Below are 13,497 nucleotides of genomic sequence, written 5' to 3' on the forward strand. Positions count from 1 at the left end.
TCACATGGATCTTTTCTTAACACTTCTCCTTTGTTTGTTGTTTTGAATTCCAGGTAAATTTTATCCTTTTTATCAATATTATCCGAGTCCTAGCAACCAAGCTACGAGAGACAAACGCAGGGAGGTGTGACTCAAGACAACAGTACAGGTGAGTCACATGCCCTCTCCGCCTTTTGGGAGATGACAAACTCCTTGTTTCCCCCTCCTTGGCTACAGAAAAAGCCCTAGGTGACTAGTTCATGGTGTAGACATCTAAAAGCAGGTGAGAAGGATGTTGTCTTCCAAGTCTGGTAATGCAGAATGAATCAACAGCAATTTAAACATCTCCTAAACCTTTCAAATCCAACCTGGAGGACCTGCCTCATATGTTAGAGAGAGGAGTTCAGTCCCCTCAGGCTGTTTGGAAGTGACTGTGCAGGTCATGAAACAAGAGTGCAAAAATAAAGTATTGCTGTTGAAGCTCCGAAAACCTCTATCAATTTATTTATTTCAATTTATTTCCCTCCTGTGGTTTGCAAAATTTGGACTATTTATTAAATCTGCCCTTCAGCAGATGTTTCAATGCCTTTGCTGAATTGAAAAAAGGATTCTTGACTCTTTGCTGGCATTTTCCTGTTTGTTTTCCTTTGTTCTGCCAGCTCTTCTCTCTTGAAAATTTAGGATATTTGTAGCATGGTCAAAACTGGACAGAAAAAACAGCTCGAGAGCTCCCAAGGCTTCTCTAAATCTCCTGGACTGACCAACATGACACATGCAAAGGAGGGAGAGCAGAATCATTTGGGCTGCAAACCATGAGCTCATTACTACCACCTCACTCTCCAAATAGAAGATGTTTCTTTTGAAGTAGGAGTGAGATTTGGCAGGAAAACCCTCTCCATTTTGCTCTGCTGCCCTGTCAGGCCTCTGATTTATCTGTTTATTTACTTCTCCCTGGCTGAAGCTTGCCATTAATTATGGTTTGGATGAGGCCCTCTCCTTTTAAAGTGTTAGATTCCCTCAGTGGTTTCCAGTTGGTGGACAGAGGAGGTACCAGGTTGTTCTGGTGATGGTGTCTGCCCTGCTCAACTACTGCTGCACTTGATGATCTGCTGTAACTCTTGGCAGGAGGTTTAGTCCTTCAATTAATATAACTTCCAGGCAAGGCTGAATCTCTCTGGAGCAAACCCAGCCAAGCACTGGGTTTTGTTGTACCTCCCCCCAGTACCCATTTATAGGTTCTGTACTGAGATGGAGCTGATTCTTTAAAAAGGGGGTTTCTAAGTGATACTTCAGCCCAAAGCACCTCCTAAAAGTGTTCACCTTCTTCTAACCACACAATGCACTGTCCTCTTCCCCTTGATACCTGGAGTAACTGCTCCTAGATGCACTTCCCTCTGCACCAGCCCTGCTCCTTGCACAGGAGGCACTAACCCAGGGTGGATTTTCATGTCTTGCCTCATCAAACAGGCTAATCACAGAGTGGTTGAGGTTTGAAGTAACCTCTGGAGATCACCTAGTACAACCCCACCTGCTCAAGCAGTTTCATGTGCTGGAGGTTGTGTAGAACCATGTCCAGTTGTTGTAAGCAGAAGAATGATCCTTCAGGGACAAGGGGAGTCAGTGCCAGTCAGAGGCTGAGGGCTGGAATAGCAGCACACATTCCTTTCTGTCATCCTTCCACCCTCTACCCATGATCCTGACCCAAACCTGGAGATAGTCTGAGGCTGAAAAAGACACCTCAGCATTGTCACCCCAGTGTCACATGGGGACATGTATGTGGAGGGAGTCTGATTAGTACATCAAGACATGGTTGTGGGTTGTGTCACATGCCATAAGAGAAGTGACAGCTTGAAATTCCAGGTGGCCACAGTGCCAGTGTAAACATAAGGCATCCAAGCCTAGCCAAGGGAACATGTAAGCCAGAAGAAAAGTATAGAATCACACATAGAATCAATCAGGCTGGAAAAGACCTCTGGGTCATTAAGTCCAATCTATGGCCTAACACCACCGTATCAACTAGGTCATGGCACTAAGTGCCATTATGTTCCTTAATCACCTCCAGGGATGGTGACTCAACCACCTCCCTGGGCAGCACATATTACCTTTCTGTGAAGAAATTCTTGCTAATGTCAAACTGAACCTCCCCTGGTGCAGCTAAAGACTATGTTCTCTTGTCCTGTCACTTGTTACCTGGGAGAAGAGACTGACTCCACCTGACTGCAACCTCCTGTCAGGGAGTTGTAGGCAGTGATAAGGTCACCCTGAGCCTCCTCTTCTCCAGGCTGAACACCCTCAGCTCCCTCAGCATCTCCTCATAAGACTTGTGCTCCAGACCCTTCACCAGCTTTATTGTCCTTCTCTGGACATACTCCAGTCCCTCAATGTCCTGTCCTTCTTGAGGGGCCCAGAACCGGGCACAGCACTTGAGGTGTGACTAACTCAAGCAACTTGTACCCAGGGATGAACCAGGCTGAAGGTTCACCCTGTGCACTGATTTCCTGTATGTCTCTCTCTTTTCTTCTCCCTCCAGGAAGCTGCTGAAATCTACCCTCGTCCTTATGCCTCTGTTTGGAGTTCACTATATAGTTTTCATGGCTATGCCATACACAGACGGGCACAGCACTTGAGGTGTGACTAACTCAAGCAACTTGTACCCAGGGATGAACCAGGCTGAAGGTTCACCCTGTGCACTGATTTCCTGTATGTCTCTCTCTTTTCTTCTCCCTCCAGGAAGCTGCTGAAATCTACCCTCGTCCTTATGCCTCTGTTTGGAGTTCACTATATAGTTTTCATGGCTATGCCATACACAGACGTGTCAGGGATTCTTTGGCAAGTTCAAATGCACTATGAAATGCTGTTCAACTCTTTCCAGGTATTGTAACTCTTTTGGGGGGTAAGCTCTGAGCATTTCAGTGGGGATAGGAGGGAAATGGGAGTGCCAGGTTGGCTTTGGGAGCAGAGCTGGTTTGACAATCCACCAGATTTCATCCACAAGGTGATTTGAGAGTATTTCAGCATCAAGCATGTTTTTGCAAAACACAACATATAAAGGCTCAGTGTGTCCAACAAAAACTGTTTCTGTTGAAAGATAACTTGTCCCACAAAATAAATCCCTTTAGATCCAGACAGGAGCTGGAACAGATCCACAGAGATATGTTTGAAAATTAGCTTCCAATTTGCTTTGCCCAAGTTGTCATTCAGTGCTGTCAGTGGATTCTTCAGTTCTAGGTTTGGGGAAAAGGAAGATTTAGTTTTAGGACTGGTCCTAAATAAGACACAGCAGCAAGGATAAGCAGCTCTAGAATCAGAGTGGTGTTTGATCTTCCCGGACAGATTGTCTTTTGGCTCACACAGTATGACCTATTCTCATGGTTGATCATCACACGTGATAAAAGATTTACAGTGGATCTGACCAGATGGCAGTTTAGCGACACTGTAAGGGACATAGAGCCCAAACTTGCATTCATAAGCTTCCACAACTCCTGTTGGGTGCAGATGGGAGAAAACAGTGGGTGGCCTCAGCAAGACTTCGGTGAAGTGTTGATCAACACAAAGGTGTAGGTGGTTTGCTCACATCTGAATTCCTTTGCTGATCCCACTCAGCACAGTTTGTCACATTTATAGCCAGAGCTGGAAGAGTCCAGTCAGGATCATCTTCCACCCTCCTCCTATCCTGTAGTAGAATCAGCTAGATGTAAAACACTGGAAAGTTCATCCAATAATTCATAAACACCTTCAGTGAGGTAGAACTCACCATGTTTCCAGCCAACCAACATCATCTCAGAACCTCTACAGAAGGTCTGGGGGTGAAAATAGACCTCTTAGCTAAAGCATGGCCCAGAGGGCTTATATAGGCACAGAATCCCAGAATCGGTCAGGTTGGAAGCAAACACCAGTGAGCAAAAACCAGTGAGTCATCTGGTCCCACCTTCCTGCTCAAGCAGGGTCAGCACAGAGCACATGGCACAGGGTTATGTCCAGGTTATTCTGGAGTATTGACAGTGAGGCAGAATCCACACCCTCTCTGAGAAATCTGTTCCAGTGCTTGGTCATTGCACAGGAAAGAAGTTCTTCCTCATGTTCAGATGGAACTTTGTGTGCATCAGTTTTCTGCCTCTTGTCCTGCTCCTGGGCACCACTGAACAGAGCCTGATCCAGCTGCTGATACCTCTGCAGATACTGATGAACACTGATGAGGTCCATCTCAGTTGTCCGTTCTCAAGGCTGAACAGGCCCAACTCCCTCAGCCTCATAAGAGATGCTCCAGTCCCTTCATCATCTTTGCAGCCCTCCATTGGACCTACTCAGGATCTCCATGTCCCTCTTGTCCTGATGATCCCAGAACTGGACACAGCACCCCAGATGTGCCTCATTAAGGCTGAGTAGAGGGGCAGGATCACCTCCCTGACCTGCTGGCAATGCTCTTCCTCATGCACCCCAGGATACCAGTGGCCTTCTTGAACCCGAGGGCACACTGCTGGCTCAGGGATGGCCTGGTGTCCACTAGGACCCCTGTCTACCTGGTCAACAGTCTGCAGGGAAATGTCTCCATTTCTCTCATGCTCTACTGAGCAACCTGAGGTTTCTTACATGCATTTTCTACAGCAGATTCTGTGTCACTGACTTGAGAGGAACCCAGAGGTGCTGGGCGGTGTCACCAGAAAAGAGATGCTCACAAGCAGCAAAATCACCACTAATATGTTGTTTTTTCTTCCTTTTAGGGATTTTTTGTTGCCATCATATACTGTTTTTGCAATGGAGAGGTAAGTCAACAGCATCTTCATTATTTCTCTCCTTTTTCAGTGTAGTTCCACACACAGGTGGATGCACATCAGCACATCCTCACTCATTACAGAGACGCAGCCCTGGTGTGCACTCAAAGATTTGTCAGTCCATGTAGAAGGTTCATGCCCTTATTTTTTGGTGATTTGAAACACCCAGGTCAATACACCACCAAGAAATGAGCTACTGGAAGTAGGTAAAAGAGAAAGAATGTGATTCCTTTTTGATTTCCCAGCACAAGTGCTGGTTAGTGCTGCTGAATTTCAGCTCTGGGGCAGGAAGAAAAGTGAATTGGTAGACACCAGAAAACTCTTTGGATTTTCCAGGCTCTTTTGGCTTTTTTTTTTCTCTTTCCAGAGTAATATACTTTAATCTCTTTGCTCCATTAATTCCCTCTCTGGCTGCAAACTGTACGGTCAGTGAGTTGCTCTCATGACACAGCATAAGGCTCAGTTCACCTAAATTTATGCATTGTAAGGGGAAATTCAACTGCTTTTGATATAAACCAAGATAAAACCTATACCATAAAGGGAATTGATATCCTAACTTTAGCTATCTAAAAATTGGATACTGAGTCTAAAGTAGTCAGTTAACTCCTTTCTGGAGAAGGTTTCTAGTGATTCAGGTACCTCTGAGGTTGGTTCATCCCATTTATACTTGATTTCATGGTACACTGAGAGAATTGTCTCCTGGATGTGCAACTCACCATCCCTTAACCTTTGGACAGAGTTCATCCACCTTTTCAGTTCAATGTTTTCAGCCATTCAAGCTTCCAAATGTCAAATATTTCTTTTGGAAAGGGCAAATTTAATGCGAATTTACTGTTCCTTCCAATTTCATAGAATTACATAATCCTGTGTTGGAAGGGACCCACAAGGATTATCAAAATCTGACTCCCCTAAGTTTCCCACTCATTCTGCCTGTGTGTATTACCTCCTCCATATACTTTCTGCTCCTTTCTCCTCCTACTCATGGATTTTTCTTCTTCCCTTGCCCCTTAGGTCCAAGCAGAAATAAAGAAGTCATGGAGCAGATGGACATTAGCACTTGACTTTAAAAGGAAAGCACGAAGTGGGAGCACAACCTACAGTTATGGACCAATGGTTTCCCACACCAGCATCACAAATGTAGCCACAAGAGGAGCACTTGCTCTCCATCTCAACACAAGACTGATCCCAGGGACCCTCAATGGACACAGGAATTTGCCAGGTTATGTGAAAAATGGCTCCATTTCTGAGAATTCCATGCCTTCTTCTGGACCAGAGCAATACAACAAAGATGAGGAGTACCTCAATGGCTCTGGGCTTTATGATGGAGACAGACCCACAGTGCTTGTTGAAGAAGAAAGAGAGACAGTGATGTAAAGAGAGGAAGAGAAGCGAAAGGATGAAAAAGGTTCCTGGAGAGCATTTAGTGGGTGGAAGAACATCAGGCCACGCTTCAGATGCTGAGGGTTTCCATACAGTTTCTCTGTTCTGTGGAACAAGAGGTTAAGTTATATGGGAAAGAAAAGTGAGCCACCAATGTGGTCAGTGGTTGGTCACATCCATGTACTTCGTGATCCATGTCTCCCTGGGGTTAACGGAGGCAGAAGCTCTCCAGACCCTCAGGCCTTGCTACCTGCTGACCAACAGAGATACTGACAGCTTGCCAGAGGGGTTGCAAAGGTCCTTGGACCTCTTGAAGAATGTGGGCACCCAAGTTGTTCAGGACTCTCACCCAAGAGTCTTGCAGGGGGTGTACAGTCCCATCGTGGGAGGGTACAAGCCACCTTGGGCATCAGTGTCTTCAGTTCGGTTTGCTCTTTGCCTGGGAACACACAATATCGAGCAAGAGCCCTTGATCAGTTGGTCAAAGGTCTTTCTTGGTACAACCAGTTGAATATTCTTCTTCCCTTGGGAAAGCTCACTTGGCAAAATGCTCCTCTGGGGTGGGGAAGGTTAATAGCTCATGGGTGCTGAGTGCAGGCAGGAAAATCTCCTCTCCTTTTCCTGCGTTGAATCTAGTAGCAAGTCAGGAATCAGTGCAATTTTAGGATGGAAAATGTGGTTATCATAATGTTTCTGCTCTTCCAGGTGTGGCACATGGCCCTTCATCAGCTGGTTAAAGGTCTTGCTTGGTACAATCAAATGGATGTCCTTCTTCCCTTGGGAAAGCTCGCTTGGCAAAATGCTTCTCTGCGGGTGGGGAGGGTTAACAGCTCATGGTTGCTGGGTGCAGACAGGAAACTCTCCTCTCCTTTCCCTGCCCTTAGTTCCAGAATGAAGCCAGGAACAATTTTAGGATGGAAAATGTGGTTATCAGAATGTTTCTGCTCTTCCAGATGTGGCAGTGGAGGGGAGCTTACCAAGGGCTGGGAGTTTGCAAATCTTAGGGGTGTGTGCCTGTGTGTGTGGCTGAAATCAGTTCAGAGGGTGCCTAAATCAGCCCTCCCATTTGAGGTGCTCATGGAAACACCTTCAGGCATTTTTAAACCTCTAAATTGTTTCTCATTGTCCTCTCCAAAAATCCTGTTTCAGAGAATCATAGCATCCCAGAAGGTTTGGGTTGGAAAGACCTTCAATATCATCTCATTCCAACCCCCTGCCATGGGCAGGGACACCTTCCACTAGCCCAGGTTGCTCCAAACCACATCCAACCTGGCCTGGAACACTTCCAGGAATGGAGCAGCCACAGCTGCTCTGGGCAACTCATCCAGATTTTCATGGGGAGAAAGACTCCACTAGTCTACCTGCATTACCCAGAAGCCAAAACTGTGGGATACAGTGAGATAAACTGACCTTCATGACATCCAAAGGTAAAATTTGTTGGCTAAAAGCGCAGTGATTGCTCCTGGATGGTCACCTTCTGAACATCTGGTGAACCTTTTTATTCTTCTTGTTTTGGTCACACACACTTGTACACCAGGTCAGACTCTCAGCTGGGGTAAAGTTAACTTCATTCAAAGTCACTTACTTTGTCTAGAGATGTTGAAATGAGGAAATGCTATTGTGGTTGCCTCCAAAGGGAATAGCACAAGGAAATGTCTCCTTCCTTCAGGACAGGGAGACCAGGAAGATTTTGTCACTGTGCAGAAATTCTCTTGCTGGTGCTTTCTGCAGAGTGTCCCAAAGGTTGTTCTCTGACAGATCTTATGAAGAGGTAAAGTCCTTGTTGGCCAACCATTAATTGTGCTAGGGCTGTTTCACACCAGCTGGTCATCTAGAGAAGGTCTCTGCCAGTTCCCAAACATGATACAGAATTGCCCAGATGTAAGAAATTCGGAACAGTGACCTTAATTCCCATTGGAGCTCATACATTCCCAAAGGAAAGCCTCTGGCTGAGCCAGGCTGGACCCTCTCTTCAGCCTCTATCATCATTCCTTTCAGTCTAAGAATCAGGTCCTCATGGGCTTATTTTCCTTATTTCTTCTTTTCCTTCTTGACCACTTGCTTGTAACTGAAGCATTTTGAGCTCACCTGTTCGGTACTCAAGTGGAATACAAAAGGTACTGAGCAAATTTGGATGCAGATGAGGCCAATGGAATAATCTCCTCTTTATTCTATTCCTTTAGATATAGCTGTTGGGTCACATCAACCAGCATTTCTGAGATGGTTTGCTGAGGGCTAATTAAGGACTAACTTTCCCCAAACACTGAAGGAAGTCAGGAGGAGCAGTTAGGATCCTAACTCTGTCCCCCACATCTTCTTTAAATGACCTCTCAGGTCAGGGCCTGACCAAAGTTTGGTGAAATCATGGGAGAAACCTCTTCCTTTTGACATCTCTGAGTTTTGGATTCAGACCTGGTGGGAGATGTGGTGGCTGAGAGCCACTGTCAGGAGCTGAAGCTCCTCTCCACCAGCTGAAGACCTACATGAACAGGTGATAGAATCATGGAATCATGGACTCATTTAGATTGGAAAAGACCTCCAAGATAATCAGGTCCAAACTGTGACCTATGTAACACCTTGTCAACTAGATCAGAGCACTAAGTGCCGCATCCAGTTGTTTCTTGAACACCTTCAGGGATGGTGGCTCTACCAGCTCCCTGGGCAGTTCATTCCAATGCTTGACAGCCATTGCAATGAAGAAATTCCTTCTGATATCCAGACTGAACCTCCCTTGGTGCAGCTTGAGGCTGTTGCCTCTCATCCTGTAAAAGAGGTCTTTAAAATCCAGGATTTATTTGTGATGTTCTTGTTTCCTGTCATTAGAAGTCAAATCTCACCATAACCATTTGCCACCAAAATGCAGCTCTCAAAATGTAAAGTTCTCAAAGATTAATCTTTTTTCATATGCTTATTCTTGTTGTAATTCATAAAACAATACAAGCAATAGTCATACAGAGAAGTTAAATAATCTTGCAAGAGAAGTCAAGTCTAGTGAAGGCTGGGCATGAAGAACTACCAAGCTCTGCAGATATCTGGGTCATCCCGACTGTCCTTTTCCTCTCAGATGCTGCTATGACTTCTGGAGGCAATCAGAGGGGCAGAAGTCAGTAAGAGTGAGCTGTCAGAGTGTGCACAGCTGTGTTAGCATCCCATGTGCTTGACCCAGCAGTGAGAGGCAACACTGAATACACTGGTTCTGCCTTTCCACCCTTCCAGAAGTAAGTTGTCCTTAAATCCTGCCAAGTAGACGCAATCAATGACCCTCCTGATCTTCTCCCTCCAACAAATTTCTTAGTTATCATTTCACTGCTGGAACAGAGAAGACAAAATACCACAAAACTCCATACAGTGACTCACTCTTTGCTTGTGTTGGTTCCTGAGAACTCAAGATTAAGAACATGTTTGACAATCACTCTACAAAGTTCAAGGAATTAGCAAAAGCCATAAAATTAGTTATAAACAAACACAAGAGCCCTCAGAAAATTCAGCCCTCACTGAACTGCATCCAGCACTGGATTATTTGGAATAAATGTCTGAAACCAGTTGTTAAATGCAGATAAAATTACATTTGTGAGGGACAAAATACTTTTAAAATCATTTTAATTACAAATTCTGCACAATAGATGATTTCTTGCCAGGGATTTATTTGCATATCCAAGCAATATCCAAGCAAAACTGGGGAAATGCTGATACCAAACTTGCCATTAAGGCAGAATATGTTTGTCAAAGGCTGTTCCTGCCATCCCTTGGCTGATCACAAATCCCCAAGGATTGATTTTAATGAGGAAGAATCAGACCATGATGTCTAAAAGCAGAGAAGAAACCACAATTTATGGTTATGATTTGCCCTGGAAGGGCAGCCAGAGAGGTTCTAGTGATGTTTAGCTAAAGCCTTTGGATTCAGAGCAGGGTCCTCTTCACTTCCTCCATCAGCAGGAGCCGAGGACATTTCTCAAGGGCAGTTTACCCTTATCAAAGGTCTGAGTCCACCTGAGGTGATATTTCCTCTCCTGTCTGATTTACTAGTGCAAACACAGCTCTGAAGGCCACAGAAAACAGCAACCTGGTGAGGTGAGGTCCCCAGTTCATCCAGTGACCATTGCAGAGCCTGCAGGCAGTGCTTGTGCCCGTCCTGTTCCAGGTCCAACATGAGATCATGGAGCTAAGAAAGCAGAATGCTTTGGAGTTTAGGTGCAGCAGACACATCATGGAATCATCATAGAATGGTTTGGGTTGGAAGGGACCATAAAGATCACCTAGTTCCATTGCCCTGCCATGGGCAGGGACACCTTCTACTAGCCCACGTTACTCCAAGGCCCATCCAACCTGGCAAACAGAGGTGAAGAATCTTTTGTGAGTTCACTTCAAGGAGGAGGCAGAGATCCAAAGGAGCTGATTGCCTGTGTGGATTTAGTTTTCCCTCCTTCACTGAGTCAGATTTGTGCCACTTTTTCCTCTCATCCTATAAAACATCTGGAATTCCTCAGAAGTCCTATAGGACCTCTCACTTCTGTAATCCTGCTGGGCACTGCAGTGTCCCAGCTGACTGCCTCACATGGGGAGGAATCTCCTTGTCAGTCTTTTGGATGCATGACCTTTTCTCCAGTGCCACCAAGATTTTGGGCTTGGACACCCCTGGGAATCTCACCCCTGGGAGATTCATTTCATTGTACTTCTTCTCTTCTCACCCACAGCAGTTCAGTTTACTGTTCCTCATGAGTCCTTCCTTCTTGATCTACCTCTTTTTTGGATGGCCATGGAGCTGTTAAATGTTCCTCAGCATTTTATTTCTTAAGGATGACTCTTGGCTACAGTTTTGTCATTTCTTCTTTGCCCAGATATGTGCAGACAAATGTTTTTTTACCTTCTCTATACTGCTTGGGCTTGGTTCAGATGAGATCATGTCTTGTACTACTCCTCACCATTCCTCAACTCTGTTGCTTCTTGTCTGATACATTTTAGATCCAAAACAGTTCACAAAGGTCTCCCAAGAACTGAATTCTTCAGCCAGGGATTGGCTTTGTTTATCTGTTTATGGGCAATCAACTGAAGGTCACAGAACGTCCACAGTGCTGGGAAGAATTTTCCACGTGAAAATACATGAAGAGAGAAGACCTCCAATTTTTTATTGTCTTGACATACTCAATGGCTGAAAGGCTTTTAAATTTCAGGTTCTGATGCTTAAAAAAAGTCAAGAAACCTCATTTACAGGCTGGTTCTGTTTTGATTTTCACTGAATGATTTTCCTGCAGGCTTCAAGCAGAATTTTTAGTGATGAGGAGAGAAATCAACATATCCCTTAACTCACCCAAATCTCTCACTGTGGTCAATGACTCTTTCACCTGAGCTTGGACTGCATGCAATGAGAGAAAGCACTTGAAGACTTGACCTTGAAGGGAGAGGTTGGATGAACCTGTGAAGTCTTTTAAGGTCCAACATTGCATCTTATTGGCTGTGGTGCTTTTTATCCACCTCTTGGTGCCCATGAGTTTGCTGCAAACCAATCTGTGCCTTGGCATGGAAAGTTGTGCAGGAGTAATGTGGATCACATCCTCTCTCTGTGGCCTTAGCTGAATTTTATATCACTTTAGCTGAAGGAGAAAGCAAAAGGGAAAAAAACATGATATGGGGCAGCATTTTCCAAACTTGAGGAGTAACAGCTCCTCAGCTCCATATCCTGAATCACAAATTGGCATTTCACTGATGGCTGCAAGTGGTAAACTGCTCAGCAGGTGAGAAATCATAGAATATCTTGAGTTGGGAGGGCCCACGAGGATCATCAGTCCAACTCTTTGACCTGCGTAGGACATCCCAACAATCCCACCATGTGCCTGAGAACATTGTTGGAAGTTAGAAGTGAAAGGTTGAGCCTAATGGACAAGTCCTGTTGGCCCAAAGGATTTGGGTTGAGGCAGAAGCTCCTGCCATCTGTATAAAAATTATTGGGCTTGTCCTGTGCCACCCAAACTACTTTTGTGGCCTCTTAGTAAATCAAAACTCAAGCTCAGCTCTTAGCTAAAGGTGAGAGAGGAAAAGGAAGGAGAGATGAGTTGTTACGAAGGCACATTTTACTCTGAGCAGCCTGATCTGGTTGAAGATGTCTCTGCTCAGGATAGAGGGGTTGGACTAGATGGCCTTTAAAGCACATTTTACGCAGCCTGATCTGGTTGAAGATGTCTCTGCTCAGGATAGAGGGGTTGGACTAGATGGCCTTTAAAGGTCCTTTTCAACCCAAACCATTCCATGATTCTATGATGATTAACTGAACATTACTAAAATATAATTCCACCACTTGCATTCAGAGAAATAGAACCTGAGAAATACAAACTGAATTTGCTTTTACACAGTGAAAAGAAAAATGTTCGGAAAGCTAGAAAGTTTGAGGTAGAAATTTGGTCTCCTTGGTGTTTTCATCTCCTTCTTAGTGTCTCCATGTTCTCCTTGGCCATTTAAAGTTCAGCAACATTGAGCAAACTCATGCTGAAATAGAAATATTGCATATGTGTTTAATTTAGTGGTTAAGCCCCAAATTAATTAGCTGTCTAGGCTTTTAATAGACCTTGATGGATCTCCTAATCATGGTGCTTCTTTTCTCAGTGCTAAGAGACATCTTCACTGGCTGCTGTTCGGTCTGTAGGAGGATTTGGAGGTTTTAGATCAGGAATCTTCTACTCAGAGTCTAGCAGATTCCTATGTCCTCCCTCACCCATAGCATTAGGCTCATGATGGACCATCAACCTTTTAGATCTTTGAGTCTGCTTGTCCCTAGTGGGTAGAGAAGCCCCTAAAAAGGCCACCAGCAGGGTGGACATCCCTACTCACTATATCAATCCCAAATTCAGAATGATTGGATTCCTTCTCCACACTTCTCTTTTTCCAAACTATCCCTACAAAACAACCTCAAAAACTAAGTTAACTAACTTGGTTCAGCTTTTTGTTTTTCATTTCAAGTGGATGCATGTTCAGAGTTTTTTTGAGGTCTAGAGGCCAATCTCGACTCCCAGTTTCAAATCCAGTCCAGAGCTTTGGGATGGGATTGGGATTCACTCAGAGCAGCTACACAAATCCCTGGTCTTCATACCCATCACACCAGGTTCAGAGCTCAGGTACCCTGAGGTGGAAGGTCACTCTGTCAAAGTAGTCCTTTATTCTTGAGGAATCCATAACAAAAGGGCACAGAGAGCAAGAAAAACACTTGTCTTTATGCCTGACTTAAGAAAGATTTCAAACAATAAAATAACAATTTTAAGTTATCTTTTGTTTCTTTTCTCAGGTTCTGTTGAGTGCTCTGATGGGCTCTGTGCAGTGTCTGGGGTTCTGCCTTCTCCCAAGGGATCAGAGTTGTCTGTGGTGGACAGAATAGCTC

At 44.7% G+C, this 13,497-nt stretch overlaps 1 protein-coding gene across 1 annotated transcript in view; it reads left to right on the plus strand.

The window, feature by feature from the left end:
* Positions 1–6,264, plus strand: part of LOC103798653 (parathyroid hormone/parathyroid hormone-related peptide receptor-like) — a gene marked incomplete at its 5' end in the record, with an annotated part of 25,012 nt that extends 18,748 nt beyond the window's left edge. The window contains 4 exons of the mRNA XM_009070929.1: positions 54–148; positions 2,710–2,851; positions 4,701–4,742; positions 5,763–6,264. Coding sequence (XP_009069177.1) covers positions 54–148; positions 2,710–2,851; positions 4,701–4,742; positions 5,763–6,125 — 642 coding nt within the window. The remainder of the gene's footprint in view (positions 1–53; positions 149–2,709; positions 2,852–4,700; positions 4,743–5,762) is intronic.
* Positions 6,265–13,497: the final 7,233 nt, after the last annotated feature.

This window comes from Acanthisitta chloris, unplaced genomic scaffold, assembly GCF_000695815.1.
Source record: "Acanthisitta chloris isolate BGI_N310 unplaced genomic scaffold, ASM69581v1 scaffold10453, whole genome shotgun sequence".
Taxonomy (NCBI): Eukaryota; Metazoa; Chordata; class Aves; order Passeriformes; family Acanthisittidae; genus Acanthisitta; species Acanthisitta chloris.